The sequence below is a fragment of the Montipora capricornis genome, chromosome 11 (genome assembly GCF_036669925.1).
Source record: "Montipora capricornis isolate CH-2021 chromosome 11, ASM3666992v2, whole genome shotgun sequence".
NCBI lineage: Eukaryota > Metazoa > Cnidaria > Anthozoa > Scleractinia > Acroporidae > Montipora > Montipora capricornis.
Window position 1 is genome coordinate 42,016,854 of NC_090893.1, and position 18,942 is coordinate 42,035,795.

The 18,942-nt window shown below is 40.4% G+C and overlaps 3 protein-coding genes across 4 annotated transcripts in view; 2 read left to right on the forward strand and 1 right to left on the reverse strand.

Annotated features, from left to right (window-relative positions):
• The first annotated feature begins 220 nt into the window (after positions 1-220).
• Positions 221-8,260, forward strand: LOC138024525 (uncharacterized). Of its 2 annotated transcripts, XM_068871742.1 has the most exons (7): positions 221-369; positions 2,954-3,386; positions 4,514-4,567; positions 4,688-4,832; positions 6,313-6,391; positions 6,469-6,562; positions 7,198-8,260. In XM_068871742.1, exons 1-7 carry the CDS (start codon positions 292-294, stop codon positions 7,275-7,277), a joined length of 963 nt encoding a protein of 320 aa, XP_068727843.1. In that variant the 5' UTR covers positions 221-291; the 3' UTR covers positions 7,278-8,260. The 2 variants fall into 2 exon arrangements, with proteins under 2 accessions (XP_068727843.1, XP_068727844.1); XM_068871743.1 differs by lacking the exon at positions 6,469-6,562 and having other exon boundaries at positions 226-369; positions 7,198-7,340.
• Positions 8,261-9,557: 1,297 nt separating this feature from the next.
• Positions 9,558-11,582, forward strand: LOC138024527 (NADH dehydrogenase [ubiquinone] 1 beta subcomplex subunit 7-like). The gene is made up of 3 exons (XM_068871745.1): positions 9,558-9,689; positions 9,847-10,015; positions 11,271-11,582. Exons 1-3 carry the CDS (start codon positions 9,638-9,640, stop codon positions 11,326-11,328), a joined length of 279 nt encoding a protein of 92 aa, XP_068727846.1. The 5' UTR covers positions 9,558-9,637; the 3' UTR covers positions 11,329-11,582.
• Positions 11,583-12,754: 1,172 nt separating this feature from the next.
• Positions 12,755-18,942, reverse strand: part of LOC138024526 (zinc finger FYVE domain-containing protein 9-like) — a 33,355-nt gene continuing 27,167 nt past the window's right edge. The window contains exons 15-19 of the mRNA XM_068871744.1: positions 18,426-18,573; positions 18,063-18,143; positions 16,200-16,362; positions 14,961-15,234; positions 12,755-14,229 (exon numbers count right to left, since the gene is read on the reverse strand). Coding sequence (XP_068727845.1) covers positions 14,071-14,229; positions 14,961-15,234; positions 16,200-16,362; positions 18,063-18,143; positions 18,426-18,573 — 825 coding nt within the window. The 3' untranslated portion in view covers positions 12,755-14,070. The remainder of the gene's footprint in view (positions 14,230-14,960; positions 15,235-16,199; positions 16,363-18,062; positions 18,144-18,425; positions 18,574-18,942) is intronic.

Sequence of the window (18,942 nt, forward strand, 5' to 3'; positions counted from 1 at the left end):
AATTTCAGTGCCGTCGTTGATCTTGGTGGTAAAATTCTTCAACGTTTTCTTCTTATGTAAAGTGAAAGTTTGTTAAAAACAATGGCCTCTTAATTTCATGATGACATTGTAATAAAAAAACGTTAGTATGCCAAAAATATAATTTAAATACATTATGATAAGAGATACATAAAGTACTTACTGGTGAGTGTCAGTTCATCCGCTGCTCAAGAGTATAGCAGACTGTTTGAATACGGGACGTTTCGACCTCAGGACGGCGCTGGAGAATGTAATTATTACTGTATTGGTAAAATGAGATATTTCACTGGATCGCGACGAAGAAAAAGAAATACTGGCAGCGATCGTAGACAAAAGGCTTCTGTAGAACCTGTAAGATCAACTTTTTTCTCGTTTTTTTTGTTGCACAGTACTTAACAATAATTATTAGACCCGTAGCCCGCAACGGGTCAATACCGTAAAGTTCCGATAGTAACGACCCCCCGAAAGTAGCAACCCCCCGGAATTAACGTCAATTTTTTGTGGCTGCTAGTAAATCCCGAAAGTAGCGATCCCCCGAAAGTAGCGACCCCCCCGAAAGTAGCGACCCCTCCCGAAAGTAGTGATCACCGCTCCCCCCCCCCAACTCCCAAAAGTAGCGAGACCAAGTTTTTTTAAATTGTATTCCGTATACCTTTAATTTGTCAATCAACAGTCAAAATTATAATGTACAATACCGTAATACGTTCACAATAAGGCACTTTAATTTGCAACAAGGGGAACAGTTCACTGATGTAGTGATGTAAGCACGTAAACCGGTATAATTTCGTATTAACAACAGGAACGTTTCTTCAAATTTATATTAAAAACTCTGTGTAGTTTTCGTCGATTATCATTAACATGAACGTCTTTGTTCCAATTAAATGACACTGAGATACAAAATTAAACGTAGCGGTGCATCATGCAGTACAATCGAAGCAGTTTAGCTTTCCTCATCTGAGTCACTGAAGAACTCGATCTCCTCTATATCAGCTGATAGGATTTAGAAGTCTAAGAAAAGAACTGAGAGACAAACTAATACAACTCGTCCCGACCACCGACAATACAATCTAGGAAGATATCCGGAACCCACCCATGTCGCAGTCGAATTTTGTCTCCTTTTTTTATTGGTGTTGATATTGATTTACGGTATTTTATTACAGTATTGCTGTCGGTACATGTACGTATTTATCATTGCTACCTTCTTTTGATGAAACACAATCTATACAAGTGGAATGCAAACAAAATGTTGTTCTTTTTTCATTTTATGTTCGTTTAAATTTCGGGAAAAAAAACTCACGCCAGCGCTATTTGTAAACGATTTCTGTTCCCCGAAAGTAACGACCCCCGAAAGTAACGACTCCCTTAAAGTTACGACCCCCAAAGGCTGCTAATTCCGAAAGTAACGAGGGTCGCTACTATCGGAACTCTACGGTAGTCCATTCGGCTTCTCAGGACTCATGGGCTATTGACCCGTGACCCTTGAGGGCGAAGTGTCTACCGTAATTGTTTAGTATCACCCAACCAAAAGGCAATAATAAAGTTAGCAAATGCAAGTTGAAGAAATATTTATTTGGTAAATGAAAGAAAGCGTCACGCTTTTCGCTACTCGAGGACTATTACTAATAGTCCTGTAGTAGTGTAGCCAATGAAAATGCAGGATTTGCATTAGTCCACTAGTTGGGTGATACTAAAATTCAATAGTACGCAGTACAATGCTTTATGGCATATCACAACACTGCAAACTTATAAGTGTACACTCTATCTAGCTCGCTAAAGCTTTAAGTTGCTAGTTGCAATAAAATGGCCTGAATCGTGGAGTAATGCCATCATTGCTACTCAAGTAGCTACATGTAGGCCGGAGGGTGTAAAGTGCAGGTTGCAGGTCATTGTTTTACCATAACTAAAAACAACCCAAACCGTAACGTTTACAAAAATGCTTAAAGCACAGTGTTTAGGCCGAAATAGCATGAGTTAAGGTTTGGGTTGTTTCAGCGGCGGGTCTAATTTGCAGGTCGCAGGTCGCAGGTCAGGGGTTGCAGGTCATTGTTTCACCAATACAGAAAGTATCGTAAACATTCACAAAAGCTAACCTTAGGCCTAAAAACGTTTGTTTAGGCCTAGGTCAGTTAGTATTCAATGTATGGTTGGGTCATACTCGCATGATCTTTTAGTGTTTCGTTTCGCTGTTTCAGTGTTTCACTGTTTCATGGTTTAGTAATGCCCTGAGTTTACACCCGCCATTGCTACACAGCCTCAGTACAACAGAATCAAATAAGATCTATTTTGTCGATGATGGCTCAGGGATAATCAGAAAAAACCTGAGTGCTCCTTTACACCAGTCCCGATTTTGCTCATAATTTTCTTGTCCCGTCCTGACTGACTGCCCCTGGGTCTCCAAGGATGGAGTTGAACCTACGGCCTTCCGTTTACTATATGGGAGGCTCTATCACTGGGCCATGTGAGACTAGTAAGAGCCTTGAGGGCCTGATTCAACTTTGGTGAAGGTGAGAATAATTTATTGCTCTGAGGACTTAACCCATTAATGCCTAGGAGTGATACTTAATAGATTTTACTCTGTCTAATTCCAGACAATTTTATTTGTCAATGAGGACAGTTCAAGAGTCAACAATGGGTTAATTATATTGAAGATGACAATATTCCTCTGAGCACTTAATTGTTTGTATAAATATTGTATAGGTTCAGGTATATCATCTAAATGAACCTAGATAAGTTTAATTGATGATCTTAAATGCTCCCAAGAGTCTCCTATACTTTAAAGGTAAAACATTGGCACAAGTGAGCGGAAGATCATACTTTCTATTCCTGTTTGGAGTACTTGCATTTTTTCAAGCATTTCTGAGCCATCATTGAAAAAATCTCCTTTACTACAAATCATAATAACCACTGAAATCACTTTATCCATGTCCTGATTCAGGAAAGTGCAAAGGTCAGTGATGAGGCAGTTGACTTGCCAGAGATTAAAAGATTGAGGAGAGGCAACATGGATGACAAAACACAGGCTCAAAGAAGAACAGTAACAAAATCAAAGAAAAGCAAACAGCAATGTTCCAGTGACGCAACTCCTATACAGCCTCTTGAAAGTCAACCCTTAGAAGAGTTACCAGCTGATGGAGAATCAATGCCTTCATTCAGCAAACCTGAAACACGGACAGAAGAGCTTAATAATATTGAACAGTTATCTCCGGAGTCTGATAGCAGCATTAACATATCAGACAAAAGAGATTCTTTAACTCTCTATGACACAGATGAATGCCAAAGTGACCATAGTTTTCTTCGACAACAAATCAAGATATTGAAAACTCCTTTTCAGCTGGAAGATGACTGTCCTGCTTTAGCTAGGATCAGAGGTATAGAATAAATTGCACTCCATCAAGTGCATGAATCAGGCAGCTATAGTTGCCTACCTGGTGTTTCATACTCCTGATGGGGCGCCTGTGCCTTCTTTAATCCTGATAATCAGATTTAGCACCACAAAGTCAAAGTTTTCCTTAACAATTTTCCCAACTTCCTTTAGCCATTTAAAACGTTACAGTGACAGCCTTATGGTACAGACATCATTTTTGAGGTTAACAGCAAGGATCACCAGCAGTCAAATATAGCCAGATTTTCTCTACTGGCATATATTTGCAGTTTCAGAGGCATTTTGTAGCATTGTGTTTCAGATGTTGGCATGTGTTTTTTTTAGCATTTTACATTATTCTCTCTCTGTCTCTCACTCGATCTCGATCTCTCTCTTTATCCCCCTCCACTTTTTATCAATGGCAGTGGAAGGTGCCTGTTTTCTCTGGGGACCAATGGCTGGATTACCAGGATTTGGCCGTCTTCCAGGTTCCATCTATGAGTTTGCAGTGGATAGTAAAAGCTGCTACTATATAACAATAGATGACTCAGTCACTTAACCTTTACACAGCAATGCATTTCTTTAATATTCTGTCTTTTAAAAAAACTCATTAATAATTCATGAGGCTAACAGCCTATCAAAACACAGATAAAATGTCACGTGTATGAGCTTTATATCCTGATAAAACACTCCTCGTTATAGTATTATTTAAAATATAAAGAATACTGATAAGACATAGCTTGTTTTTCTTGTATGCTAATATTCACCTCTCACAATTTGAACCATTGTTCTGAGTCCAGAGGGACACGCTTTTTGTGGAATGTTTTTTAAGCTGTTCAAAAAACTCGCAGTATGTGTTTTAATTAACGGGCCTAAAAACACTCGGCTACGCCTCGTGTTTTTAAACCCTGATAAAACACTGCTGCTGGTTTTTTAAACATTACATAACTTCCCGTTGTGCACTACTAATTTTGACATGTACATGTAATCTTCATGTACAAATACTTGCAGAGCATTAATTAATTAAAGAATAGGTGATAGCATAAAATTACCCCATACTTACAACCTTGCATCACTTAATGCTGCCAATCATTACTTTTTTGATTGAAATAAATGTAATTAATTTCTCCCCAGCAAAGGATTCAAGACATATTCCCATTGAGATCATTCAAAATGCATTGAGAAAAGGTAAAAGCTACTACAAAATCATTCATTGTAGTATCTGCATGTAGACCAGTGTTTTAAATTTCCTCCTTCTCTCGTTTTGTTTTATTGGTGAAAGATTGACTTCCCTTCATTGTCTTCCAGTTAATAATAGAAGAGACGACATAATAATGAGAAGTCTTAACCGACAAGCACAGAGAAAGGTGCTTGGTAACTTACAGGATGCAAGATGTGGCGAAATACCAAACGAGACATTAAGTTTGGCTTCAGATGGCCATCTTCTTGAGAGGTATTTCTGAAAAGACGAAATGTTGTAAAAAATTAAATGCACTAAATACATTAGTTTAACAACAAGGGACGTCCAGCAATGATTGCTTACAAGTGCCAAGGGTTTGACCCAAATGGGTTCTCGTAAATAATATTATTGTTTATTAAGGTGTGTCTCGAAAATGAAGACCCTATGACCACAAAAACTTGAAAACTCGGAAACTAATAAAGTATGTAACTGTACCCCAAAACCCTCAATTTGGCTAACCCTAGACCTAAAAACCAACTTTAGGCCTAGTTAAGCGTACGGTTAGCCAAATTGAGAGTTTTGGGGGTACTTCATTCGTTTCTGTGTTTCAGGGTCTTTAATAGGGGTCTTAGGGTCTTCGTTTTTGAGACACCCGTTTATTAAGTGTTGTGGCAGAATGGAGAACATTTTTATGGAGTATTTCAGTCATTCAGCCCCTCCCCTACATCATCGTAACGGTTTTTCCCTGTTTATCAGTGTAACAGGAGGGGCAGGTACAAAACACAGGTCTTAGGTCAGAGGTGACTGTTTTATCAACGCAGAAACAAACCTAAACATTCATTAAAGCCTGTTTTGGTCGCATTAGGCCTAAGGTTAGCTTTATTGAATGTTTAGGTTTGTTTCTGTATTAGTAAAACAGAGACCTGTGAAGGAGACCAGTGTGACCTGAGACCTGTCCTTTGGTAAACCGAAATCTGAGTGTCCATCTGAGAGCTGGCTTGTGGAAACTTGTAGATGTCCAAGGGCCTCACTCCATATGGGTCAGATAACAGTATTTAAACTGCATGAACCCAGTCAACAGGGCCCATATGAAAGGGCCCCCCAGGCACATTAAACTTCAATTTAACTTTGCATTGAAATTATTAAGGTAAAGGTAAAGTCTGCTATGAGCCTAGTGGCCCATCATGCCGGCACTTATCTCCAGTTACTCAATACTGTAGCATGAAGTGACTGGGAGTATTTCTACTCCCCTCTGGATGGGATGCAAGTCCATCCCATGGTTACACCAGGCATTAAATTTTTCAGTACCCATTTATACACTTGGGTGAAGAGAGGCACTGTGAGAATAAAGTGTCTTGCACATTGACCCAGCCAGGGCTCTAACCCGGACCGCTCAATCCGGAGTCTGGTTTCGGGTGTGGTCCAGGGCGCTAACCATTAGGCCACCGCGCCTCCCCACATTGAAATTATTAAGTTTGACCAATTGACTCTTAAACCGCCTCACTGACAAGTTAAATCATCTGGCATTAGACAGACTAAAATCTATTAAGTCTAACTCCTTGGAATCAATGGGTGAAAGGGGCCATAGTTTTCGAGTGGAGGTCGAGGTTGTTAACCCATTGATAGTAAAATCTTTTGGCATTAGACAGAGTAAAATCTATTTCAGTATCACTCCAGGGGGCAATAAGTTAATTTTGGATTGGCCAACTCAACACAGTTTGTGTAGGCTTTTCACAATTGAGTTTCTTTATAGGTATAAAGAAATGGAGTCAAGAGTTGCCAACATTGAAAAAGTTTATGACCAAATTAAACAAGAACATGCTCAGCACAAGGTAAGCCATAAAGACTCACTGTCTCCTTGCACATGGTGTCTACACATTCATCTTTGTTCTTTTCTTGACAACCTCAGCACATAGGTGAATTGGTAGCACAGCTGGAAGTAATCAGTGATAAATTCAGCAGTGAGGACTTGGTTGAACAAGTGAAAAGAACAAGGAATTTAGGTGTGTGATGAAGCTGCTTACTCACCCCACTCCACCCCCCAAAGGAAGATTGAGCATTAGATCCTGGCTGCAGGTCCAGTATAAAACGTAAAGAAGAAATGAAGGGGTTACTTTCTAAAGAAGCTATGTGCTGCACTGGTGGCGTGTAGAAAATGAAAATTTGTTTTTATCAAACAAGTTGATGAAGGTATTAATAGCTGTCCCAACAAATTAATGCCTATCGTTCAAAAACAATATATGAGCACACGAATCTTTCTTACAGAGGTTACATGTTATTTACTATATCAGCTAATGTTAATAAAAAAAACTTCTTTACATTCGGCCAGTTGTTTCAGGAAAAAAATTCAAAACATTAATACACTTCCACTGCCATACAGGGCAAGTTGTCTTAAAGCCAATATTCCCTCTTAAAAGATGGCTGTGTTTTCCTTCACTCTGTAATAGTAATTAAGCTAACTGAGGCACATCATTAGTTAACCAAGAGGTACCCCTCTCCTCTTTGTGTAATTTTTTTTAGATATTAATCTTAATTTATGAAATGTCCATTTGAAGGAGAGAAATAAACCTACATAAAAATACACAAAAATACTCTCTTAAAGGATCTCATAGTTGCATTGTTTTAATTCTTGCTGCAGGTGCATTGACAGGACCAGTGCTCAGTGACCATACTTCATATTCTCATCACCAGCTTGTGCAGATGCTGTTCAAAGATTGATCCTCAAAATGTCATGACTCTATATTGAATGAGATTGTTAATATAAATACCCCTGTCATTCCCAAGATCAAATTGTTCATTCTCCTAACTAGAACCATAGATTTCTTTGTTGGGTAGTCGTGATAATTTGGTGTTATATCAAGATCCCACCTCTTCAGCTGATAATTATCTTCATTCTCAATACCTGTCTGACTGAAATTTCATTGAAATTGTGCAGAGAATTTACATGCTGATCACTCCTGAGAGTCAAAGGGTTAAATTTTGCTTATGATCAGACAACCAAAATAGACCCAATTGGCGTCAAAATTGCTGAGACACTCTTATCCTTTAGAGTCGATTTCAAGCTCGGTACAAAAATGCCCCCCTCCCCTGCACCCCCAGAACAATGTTGTGTTTTTCTGTTTTCTACGAGCCTTGTCAACAACGGTACAACATAATTTGATTAGGGTGGGGGAGGGAGGGGTATCCCGGAAACATACTTTTTGGACAAGTTTTCTTTGCAAACAATGAATGTCGTTTCCAGTGTGCTCTGTTGGCAACTGTCTCAACTAATTTTGTCGCCGATTGCCTTTGAGTCTTTTAAAGAGATAATTATTGGTAAATAAAACAAATGTATATGTTTGAAGTGGGGGTTATAAATGAAAAAAAAAAGTGGTCCTCGCACTTTCAAGCAGTTTTCTCTTATAGACAACTAAAAAATTGATGTGGCTTCAACAGAATTCGAACCCATGACCTCTGTGATGCCAGTGTTATGCTCTATCAACTGAGCTATGAAGCCACTGAGTTGCACCAGCATCACAGAGGTCGTGGATTCGAATCTTGTTAAAGCCACTGAAATATTTCAGGTATCTATAAAGAGACATACAATCATGTACACACATTTTATGCATACATACTTTATTTATGCTCGAGAACCCGGAGCTTGTTTGGCTAATGCTTCGAGTTTAAAATAAATAAAAATATTTGTCTAAAAAAAAAGAAAACGAGATGAGATAAGTGCGAAGCTTTCAGTTATTGGTGAATAAGCTAGTTTGGAAGTGCCAATGCATGTCACCTGATGTTGGTGGTGAATAATACAGTTCATTGGCTTTTGAGAATTATACTCTAAAACCCATTTAATAATTATGATCATGACCAACTTTGGGACCCAGAAATTTGGTTAATGGGTTGGTAGTATTAATGAGGTAGGGTGAAATAATTCCAAATAACCCATCGGTCAGACAAGAAGAGGAGAGAGACTTGGAGAAACTAACCACATTGGAATGCAGCTAGTGCCGATTAAACAAGAAGGCGACATACATGCTAACCACTAACACAGCTTCCCTGAAAATTGTGCACTAAAATGAGGTAATGTTTGTCAAATTGTGTCTGGTTTTTTTAGCACTCAGCAGCCTCACCAAGCATTTTGACAGGTCGTATTAATTAACGGCGTAATAAAGAAAAATAAGGAGTGAGGTTTTGTTCGGGGCAACAGAAAACTTATCATATGGTGGGGTTCCACTGTAATAAATGAGAGCATTGATGACGTGAATAAACCCTGAAATAAAACTCTTTTTTCTGAGAGATTTCTCTACAATGTAAAGTAGTCAAAGTCATAAGAATGGCTATGGATATGAACAGAATCCAGGGGTGGATCCAGGATTTTTTTTAGGAGGGGGTGCACCAGTAAGGAATGGCGTAGCTGAATGGTGACATTTTTGTTTGCAGCATACCAGTTGTATTAGAAAGCTGCAGGTCATCTCTCGGGGGGAGCACACTCCCAGCACCCTCCCCCTAGATCTGCCCCTGGAATCCTGACCTCATGATGCTGTGAATTTTATTCCTCCTCCCTACCCTCCCCCTCCCCCGCCTTTGTCCTGTATTTGGCAGCGACGAAAGCGTTTAGCTGGCTCTAACATGCCGTAAACCATACCGTGTGAAGATCCTTGCAAACGAGAACAGATTGTCTCTTAAGAATCAAGTTTCACATGCAGTGCGCTATTAAATGAAGAACACTTGACCACTTTTGTCTTCTTGTTGAGTTCTGTATATTTGTATGCAAATAATGGCTCGGTATCCTAAAATGTTGTCTGTTCTTGAAAAACGGAGAAGAATTACTTTTTAAATTGATCTTTACTATTTTTTCCTTTTGCAATAGAGCAATTTCGATATATTAAAATTCAGTCCTAAACAAAAGGCATCATCTCGAGGCTCTGGGGAATAAATTTAAGGATTTGTATGAGTTTATTTCCCAGAGCCTCGAGATGACACCTTTTGTTTAGGGCTGAATTAATTGGTCTAATTGCTTTCGTATTTACGACAAAGTTCAAGTTGTTTGTACGTTATGTACGCATTGCATACCTATATTCCCGTGCGGAATTATGGGTAGCGCGCTCGAAACATCCAATATGGCGGACGAGAAGTACGAGCCAGGTGAGAATATAGTTACTCCAAAACGCAGCCTATTCCCTTTACGAAAGCTCTTGATATCACTTTTTTACTATGTCCTGTTATCACGAAAGTATTTAGTCCATCCAGAGCATTAAGACACTATTTTCGCAGCATTAACAAACACGATTCCCTTGTTTAGTGATGAAAGTGACTGCAAAAGAGATGGCGGACGCCAAGCTTCCATTGCAGGGAAGAGATTACTGCGCACACTTGCTCATACCACTTTTGAAATGCAGAAAAGAAACGTATCTTATGCCATGGAAATGTCATCACGAGAAACATTTGTGGGAGAGATGTGAATATGACGAGTAAGTAAGAGTCCGTTGATTTTGTAAGAGGCAATGATGATTCAGTATCATTGCTGTTGACTCGGTATCATAAGTGAAAATTTGGATAAGAATATCTTCTGTCGAGACTTGCCTGTCATTGAAGTCTTATATGCCATTGTCAAGTTTAATTTAGAAAGCTAGGACACCCCACTTCGTTGTTGATCGTCAAACCCTAGAGAGCTAAATCTGTAGGTATTGTACATCCCCCACTGTCATTAACCCACTCCTGAGGAAGTGAAACCACCAAAATTCGGTTTCCCACCCCCCCCCCCCCCCCACCCAAAAAAATGAAAAAAAAATTAAATAAGAAATAAGCATACCCAGGTGTCCCAGTATTTACATCAGTGTTCAAAATGACTATCCAGTGGCATTCATTTTAACCCATTGACACCTCAAACTCCCTAGGATGCCCCAGTTGACGAGTAAAATCATCTGGTATTAGACAGAGTAACATCTGCTAAGTCTCACTTCGAGAGGTCAATGGGTTAAGCATCATGGGAATGATGGCAACTTTCTTTCTGGGGATGCTTTCAATGCTACCAGAACAACTGAGATGTGCATAGTGGAGGCCCTGACAGGAAGGGGGGGGGAGTCCCATGTCACTTGTTGCTTGTCTGAATTTTATAATCACTCGTGTCAGGGTTTAATCGGCTCATTTTCGGCCTTGACGTCACTGTCGGAATTTTGCTGGGAAAGGATGTCTTTTGTCGGAATTTCATTTTATGTGCTGTCGCTACTTTTTGGACCATGTTGCTTATCAGAATTTACCCTGTCAGGGCCTCATAGTGACAAAAGACAGTGAGAAAGTTTTGAAAACTAAAATTATTTGGAAACCTGAGAAAACTTAGGGTTGGATTAAAATGTCGTAGCTGACATCTGAATGAAAGGTGGGAGACCAGCAGGTTTGCAACACTTAATGATCGATCCAGGAGAGTTAACATTTGTGTATCTGGTGTGTGTACTTATTATTTCAAGGGATCCTGGCATGATGACTAGATATAGTTGAATTAACCTGTGGTCACTCTTTACAAAATAATTTGTGTTTGTGGAAAGAAATTGATGCATGGTTGACGGGGGAGTAACACTTTCTTTCCACACGTATTACGGTATTATCCCTGGGTTTAACACTTTTTCCCCACCAGGGCGTTAAATCAGAAAAGCAGCAGATTCCCAAAATGAATTATTACTAAGCATATGATGAGTGCAAACAATTGATCAAACTATTCTTTTGCAGCTTAATGTATCGTGTTAGAGAAAAAGAACGGCGAAAGCTGCAACTGGGGAACAAGTGATGTTTTAAGATGCTTTCCGTGGCATGCAAGTGTTGTCTGTTTGACATTACACAGTGCCTTTGATGAGAGATTCCTGTTGTAACATTATATTTGTAAAAAAAGAATTTAAGGATGTGCTTGTCTTGGATTTGTAAAATGGAAAAAAGATGAAGGCTGGCGTTTGAATTTTGTGTATGGGAATCCCTTTTTCTTATTTGTTACGTTTGTAAAATTGCCTAATGTACTGTATAATATAATTATTGCTATCACAGACAGACAGTATGTAGCACCTATCACCCCATTAAAGTGCCCCTGTGACCAAAAAAGTCATAAGAATGGCTATGGATATGAACAGAATCCAGAATCTATGTTAACGAAACACTAAGTGACCCACGTTTTAGCCTTGATTTCAAAAAAGACACCTCTTTTTTTTAACTGTAATTTTCCTATTTAATGGTCCGCCATTACTAACATTATGTTCTTGAGAGAGCTGGATCGAGGAGAAAATGACGTCAAAGGCTCACTAGTTTAAGAATGCAATACGTGTGTACGCCGCAGAATTAATATGCAGCACAGGGGTTTTGGGCTGTCAGACTTTTAAACTCGCGCTTTGCATATACTGTATAATAGGCTGCGTTCATACGCTGAAATTTTAAGCTAGTGAGCCTCTGACGTCACTTTTCCCTGGATCCAACTGTCTAAGGTCCAATCGGTGAGTTTTGAACGTGAGTAATGGCGGACCGTGAAATCCAAAACTTACACTCAAAGTAAACGGCCTTTGGATAAAAATCAAAGCTCAAAATTTTGCCAGTCAGGTGTTAAGCAAACACATTTTCAAAATCTGAAGGAAAAAAGGAAGTGTTTTTTTTTTTATCACAGGGGCACTTTAAATGCTGCACGATCTATGAAGGAAGGGCTTACAGTCTAGGAAACAGAGAGGGTCTCGCTGGTACACTCTTGTGATCACTTTTTGTTTGACGTAATGCCTGCATGACTAACACTGTTATTCTGCTTTTGGTTTCTCTCCAACAACAAGGGAGAAACATCTCTGTGAGAGTTGATTTGCTGGTTATACAAACTGTAAAAATTAATGTACAAGCAAATCACAGTGATTGAACAACTTATTGCTGCTAAATACACACACTTGCTTTTTAAAATGAACATGGACAATGAAGCAACCACTGAAATAGAATGCATGCATTGTGATTAGTAGCAGAAAACTAATGAGTTGATAGTTTATAAGTTCTTCATTTACCCTGATTTGCTTGTAAATTTACATCTTTTGTGTATAAGCAGCAAATAAACCATTGTGAAGATGTTTCTCCCTTGTTGTTAATAGAGAGAAATTGAGGTTTTGTGGTCATCACATTGCAGTATCGAGTGCTCGAGTGAGTGCACCAAATGCTGAAAATTCACTAACTTTTTTTACAAACAACTTCGATGGATCTTTAACGGTCTACTTCCTGTTAAATTCAGTAACGCTATATATAACGAGATATAACAATAAACAAATTATACAAATTGATTGATAGAGAATACAAAATTCGAATATGTGAACTGCGGGTATGACAGGATCATGGCAGTTAATGTAGAACTTAGGCGTAAGGAAAGAATCCCCAAAAAAACCCACGCTTGAATAGTTCATGTCTGCCTCCTCTTCAAAGCGAGTCTAAGTGCGAAGTTTTTCTTATGAAAATTAGTTTTCATAGACCTAATTGGCTAGCTCACTGTTGTACCCAATTCAAACCCTTTGGGAATGAAACGTTTTGTTCCAGGTATTTCCATGTCATTTAAATATGAATGCCACATTATCATGCTGATACAAGACACAAAGAATCTTAACCCTGGGTGATTTTAATTGGGTACAACATTGAGTTAGTCGATTAGGTTTATTTATCTGTAAAGTGCAACTAATAGCCCATTCCGAGTTGCTAAATGCCTCAGTTTCAAAGGGAGTCCTGGTGCACAACCATTCAAATGGAAATGAGTTGCGTATTCTTATCAAAATCATTTCCCTTTCAATAGTTGAGCACCAAGACTCGCTTCGAAAGCGAGGCAAACAGCTAATTAGGGCGCATGTCTGACACGCCAAAGAAACCGGTTATATTTCCCATCAAATCACGAAGCCCTTGTACCAAGAAAGGAAGCTAACATGCAGATGGCCCTCTTTCGTATCTAAAATGAGGCAAAATTGTATTGAAGAAAACTAAGTCCAATTAGGAGCTTATATTTTGGGGCGTCCATAGGTATTGAGACCATGGGTTACTATGGGATCTCCCGTCTCATGTCTTTCTCGCTACCCACACGTTCCGACTGTTACGCTTCAAGAACGAAGAATACCTGGTAGCAAGATGACTAGTAACCGCAAGAATGTCTCCACAGAACAAGGAGCCATTCTGGACCTGAACGATATTTCTTTTGAAACAGGTCTTGCGCGCTTGGGCCCACTTGTTCACGGTCAGATCACGATTGATCTGACTATTGGTCTTAACGACTTACTGACAGTAACGTTAATTTTCCAATTTAAGTCGGAGCCTGTCTTTCGGGCGCAACATTTCGTTCCAAAAATAGCACTAGGTTGGTGTAATCCCAGTGTGGACGTTTTGCGCAACTACTAATAAACTCCTAATCTAAAATACTGTAATGCCAATCCCTTCTGCGGTCATAAAAACGCGTTTCACCTTTAGATTAGTACGGAGCCTGAAATTGACCATGAAAATGACAACATTCCTTTCGTCTCTGGTTAAAACGTCCTAACGAATTTCAGAGGAGTCTCAAGACTTTAAACAGTAGTTCCACATTCAGAGCACGCCGTCTGTGATGAGACGCCGCATTGTGAATGATTGGTATTAGCAAATCATCAAGTTCAGACATGATATTGCTGGGAAGACTCTGTTGATTGCTACCTGTGTTATAACCAACCTGAAGAGAGAACAGAATGAGTAAAGTTCAATAGTTAGTTGAATAATAACAGCTAAGCATTCACCACTACCTCGCCGGGGTAGGGCAAGACCCTGCCAGTTGTCAACCAAAACCAGGAACCCACGTCTAGGAGGGGACAACATTGCTATATTCCTGTCAAGGCGTTTTCACACAGGGAAAAACCTTAAATAACAATGACCACAACCAGATTTTCTGAGCCCGCGAGACTGAGCACCCCCCAGCAAACCACTGTTTTAACGAAAACCGCTGGTCAGCAACCTGGTTGGTCATTGCTGTCTAAGCATCACGTTTACGGGCAAACGTCGGACTAAAATTTGCGTTTTGCCAAAAATCGAAGAAACTCTTTTGATATGAGCTCATTTCTTGCGTGTTAGCAGGAGGTATCAAGTAACTTTTCAAAAGAGAGACGAGTTAGAATGACATAATTTTCATGCTTTTATGAGACAAGCAGCAGCCGACCTTTTCGCGTTTGCCGTTTCACGAAAACGCCACGCTTAATCTCTCTATTTTTAGATTGAATTTCCCCGCGAATGAGACTCCCTTAGGAGCTCGATGATCGGTCACAAGAAACTAACTTAACGTCATAGTGTCACATATTCCTGAACATTGCGTTTTGATCCCTGATAAGATTCGCAATGTGGTCGATAAAAGCCAAATGCCCAGCTGAGCAAGGAAAATTATTTCCACCACTACTAAATTCAGTGCATTACATTTTCAGTGTCCACGTTGACCCGTAAGCCAATATCTGTGAAATTCTCAGAACTTAGTCTTGACAAGTGCGGTATCAGGGTTCGACAAAACGCCTTGGCCAGCTCAGCTGTAAGCTTGCTGATATCCCGCGATGCACTTTGTTGACCTTCGCCCAAAAAGAACATCTCCGTCCACTGGATCCTAAATGCAGATTTGCGAGTAAAGTCACAACCAGTGTGAACTTTGACACTTGAAAAACCATGCAGTTCTAGGCCATCGATTGGGCTGTAAAAGCTGAAAGTAACAAGCCAAAGGAGAGCTCTATAAAGCACACATGTTTGAAATAAAAGGAAGAATTATTTTAAAACAACTAAATACACGGAATTTCGATCGAGAACGAAAGTAATAGAGCTATACATGCAAGTTGGAGATCATCTTAACCCCTTCATTCCCAAGATCGAAACGGTAATTCTCGTAACTAGTACCACATATTTCTTTGTAAGGTAGTGATGAGAATATGGTGCTCTATCGGGATCACAACTCTTAAGCTGATAATAATCTTCATTCTCAATACTCGTCTGAGTGACATTTCATTGAAATTGTGAAGAGAATTTGCATGCTGATCACTCCTGGGAGTCGAAGGCTGAAGCAGTTAAAAAGAAAGCCTGAAAAAGATCCAGGCTTGAACGGGGCTCGAACCCATGACCACGCGATTGCGCGCTGCACTGCTGGTAGGGCCTGGATGTTTTTAGGCTTTCTTCGCGGGTGCTGCTCATGTATTTTTAAAATTTCGATATTCAAATATATGAATATTTCACATTCAATTATAGCGTTGGCTAATCACACCAGACATGGACAACAAGCAAATCAAAACGCAATCGGCCATTTTCCAAATGTCAATATTCAGCTTGATAGTGAGGCAGTGAGGACAAAAGCAATAGAAACAAGTTGCAATGCAATGCTTTGTCTTTGTCCTCTAAAGTCTCTTTCAAGCTGAATTTTAATATATCGAAAGTGGCCTATTACTTACGATTACGATTGGTTACTATCATTATCGATCAAAAATCTCGGAATGTCGATAGGTTTGCACTTTACGATAGACACAACAGCAATAACGACTTCCTAATCTGTCAAATATGTTGCACTCGTACATCCGTCATGTTTAGTGTTGCAGTTATGAATGACAGCTGTTGCACTAACGATAACAGATGAAGGTATGGTTGAAGCGAGAAGTTTCCAAGGCAACATTCTTCCTCTACCTGTCCTGGCGTGGAGCATCCTGTCGACTGACCCATTCAATGATGACTTCCTCCTCGGCTCCGCCGCCAGGGACTCCTGTTGTAATGGTGTAGTCCTTCATTTCTTTCAGGGAATTCCGCAGCTTGCCGATCACTTCCGGCATCAGTTGAACCATAATACCATCTGATGAAAGACAGATGTTTGCTTGTTTTTCTCTCAAGTGTCTGAGTTTCCCTTCTCTGGAAGGGGAGGGGGAGGGGGGTCGATGCGCACAATTTACCATACCTCACAGAATCACACCAGTGATTAACCTAATTATAAACACCTGTAGATAACCACCGACCGGTTGGCTCGGTTGCTTGAGCATGCAAGAGGTTGTGGGTTCGAATCTCGACCGGACCAACATCCTGGGTCTTTAAAAAGACAGGAAAAAATACTGCCCCTTTGGAATGACACCCCCCCCCCCCCCCCCCTACTCCTCACGGATAACAACGGATATTCAAAACGAGTTGGGAATGGAGTTTCCGGTGTTCTGTCCACTGTAGTATACCATTGTTGGAAGGGTAAATAGTCGGCTACAACAAGCTACTCAATAATCCCAAGGTGAATGAGGGATGCGAAACAGATATGATGAACAACACGAGGTGTTTCTGTAAGTCTCAATGCCAAATAACCGCCAATAGGTTGGCATCAGACCCGATCAGGCCGGACCGACACTCAGGGTCTTTAAATAAGTGAGGAGAAAGTGCTGCCTTTGTAACTACCGTCCGCAAATGAATAGAGTCTTCACTCGTCTTCTCGGATAGCGACAATGAATCATGGGCCCCGTCTCACAATCCTTCAATGTTCATAACCCTGTGGGACATAAAAGAACCCAAACACTATTCGCAAAGAGTAGGGCATGGAGTTCCGGTGTTGCGGTTTGTCCACTGTAGTATACAACTGTTGTGAAGGTAAATACTCGGAGAGAGTGGCTACAACAAGCTACTCAAGAATCCTAAGGTACATAAAGAGATATGATGTGACATATATATGATGATTGATGAACACCACGAAATACTCAAATGCCAAGCACTTGTTAACAACAAAACAACTTGCATTAGGGTAGTAGAAACACTTTTTTATTTCGCATATTTCTGGATACAAGTGATGTTAATGTTGACGAGACATATTTCTGGACATACCAGCACACGATTGGCTGAAACAAGGAACGAAAACAATGTAACCTATCCTTAAAACAGCACATTTGCAGCCTATGAAGATCCAATAACATTACAGGTTTTAAACAGGGGCAGGTCGACCTTACCCAGGGTAGACAGGGTGACACAACAATCCACTCTAATTACAGTATGCCTTCACCCTCAAAGACCAAGGAGCTCTTTCGCCCCATCTTGAAAAACTCTCGTCGCTTTTTCCCTCCGCCCCAAACTGAGTACCCCTAGGGCTTCGAGGATGAGTATGCCCTTTGCGAAGCCAGTCCACAAAATGGGACTCCGAGGCTAACCCCTTACGAATGGCGTACGGGTTTGTTAACGTCCAACAGAATTTCGTGAACAAGGGTTGCGATGGGGTCTACAGCCGAGAACATGTGGTTGCAAAGGCAGCACCTTCCCAAGAGCTGGTCCGCCCAGATTTGAACCCACGATCTCAGGCACTGTAATCATTCGATGCCCAACCAAAAGAGCCAATCGGTGAGCGTTGGTGAGCGGTAGTGTCCGGCAACGAAACACAAACTTACGTCATACAAGGAAGAAAGAAGCTGAGAATCTAGGGAAGTCCCAAGAAATTTACATAGAGTCATCCTCGCACTATGCGTTGTCCGTACCCAAATCACATGAAAAACGTCGTACGTGCCCCTAGCTGATAAATGGAATAAAACACACCTTCCACAATATTGACTTTGGCCATGAATGGGCTGCTTGTTTTCAGGGCACCACTGAATACAATGAAGCTCGCTCCGGTCACTAAAAAAAATCAACTGAGCATGCGTATATGAGACAGTTACAAAACTACAATCAAGACTACAAACCACAGTTTAAAAGCACACTGTCCACACTGTATAAAAAGATCCTCGCGAGAGACCCTCGCGATACGAGAGAGATCCTCGCGAGACGCCTTGCGAGAAACAAGCGGAGTCTGTTAACTGGGAACGAGGTTGTTGCAGTTTGCAATAAAGGCGATGCTAAATCTCTCTAATGTTGACTCTACTACCTTCTCTTCCGTAATTTGTACAACAGAGCAAGTACCTTTCCTGGGTTGATTCTGTATATTAATTGCCTGGGTTTTGTACCCCTGTTCAACCTGCATACAGACTAAGTGAGAATCGGCCACCAGGCTGAAGTTGGCTCCCAGCGCCATCACATGTTCATCAGTTGCATTGAGGATCTTCACAACCTGAGATAATCAAACAGAGGAAAAAATCAGAAAATATGGACAATACTTTCCACAAAGAGTGGAATAGGCCATTTCCGAGTTCATGTCTGCCTCCTCTTCAAAGCGAGTCTAAGTGCGAAGTTTTTGTGATGGTAATTAGTTCTACTTTACACATGAATGAAAACTAATTTGCATAAGAAAAACTTCGCACTTAGACTCGCTTTGAAGAGGAGGCAGACTTGAACTCGGAAATGGCCTATTTGGATAGTTTCTTTTGCCCCAGTTCAGAGGTCACCCACTTAAACTAAAATAATTTTGCCCTCGGGTAGTTTAGGCCCGTTTTAAACGTCGGATTTTACGTGCCGAATCTAATGAAATGGGCGAAAACAA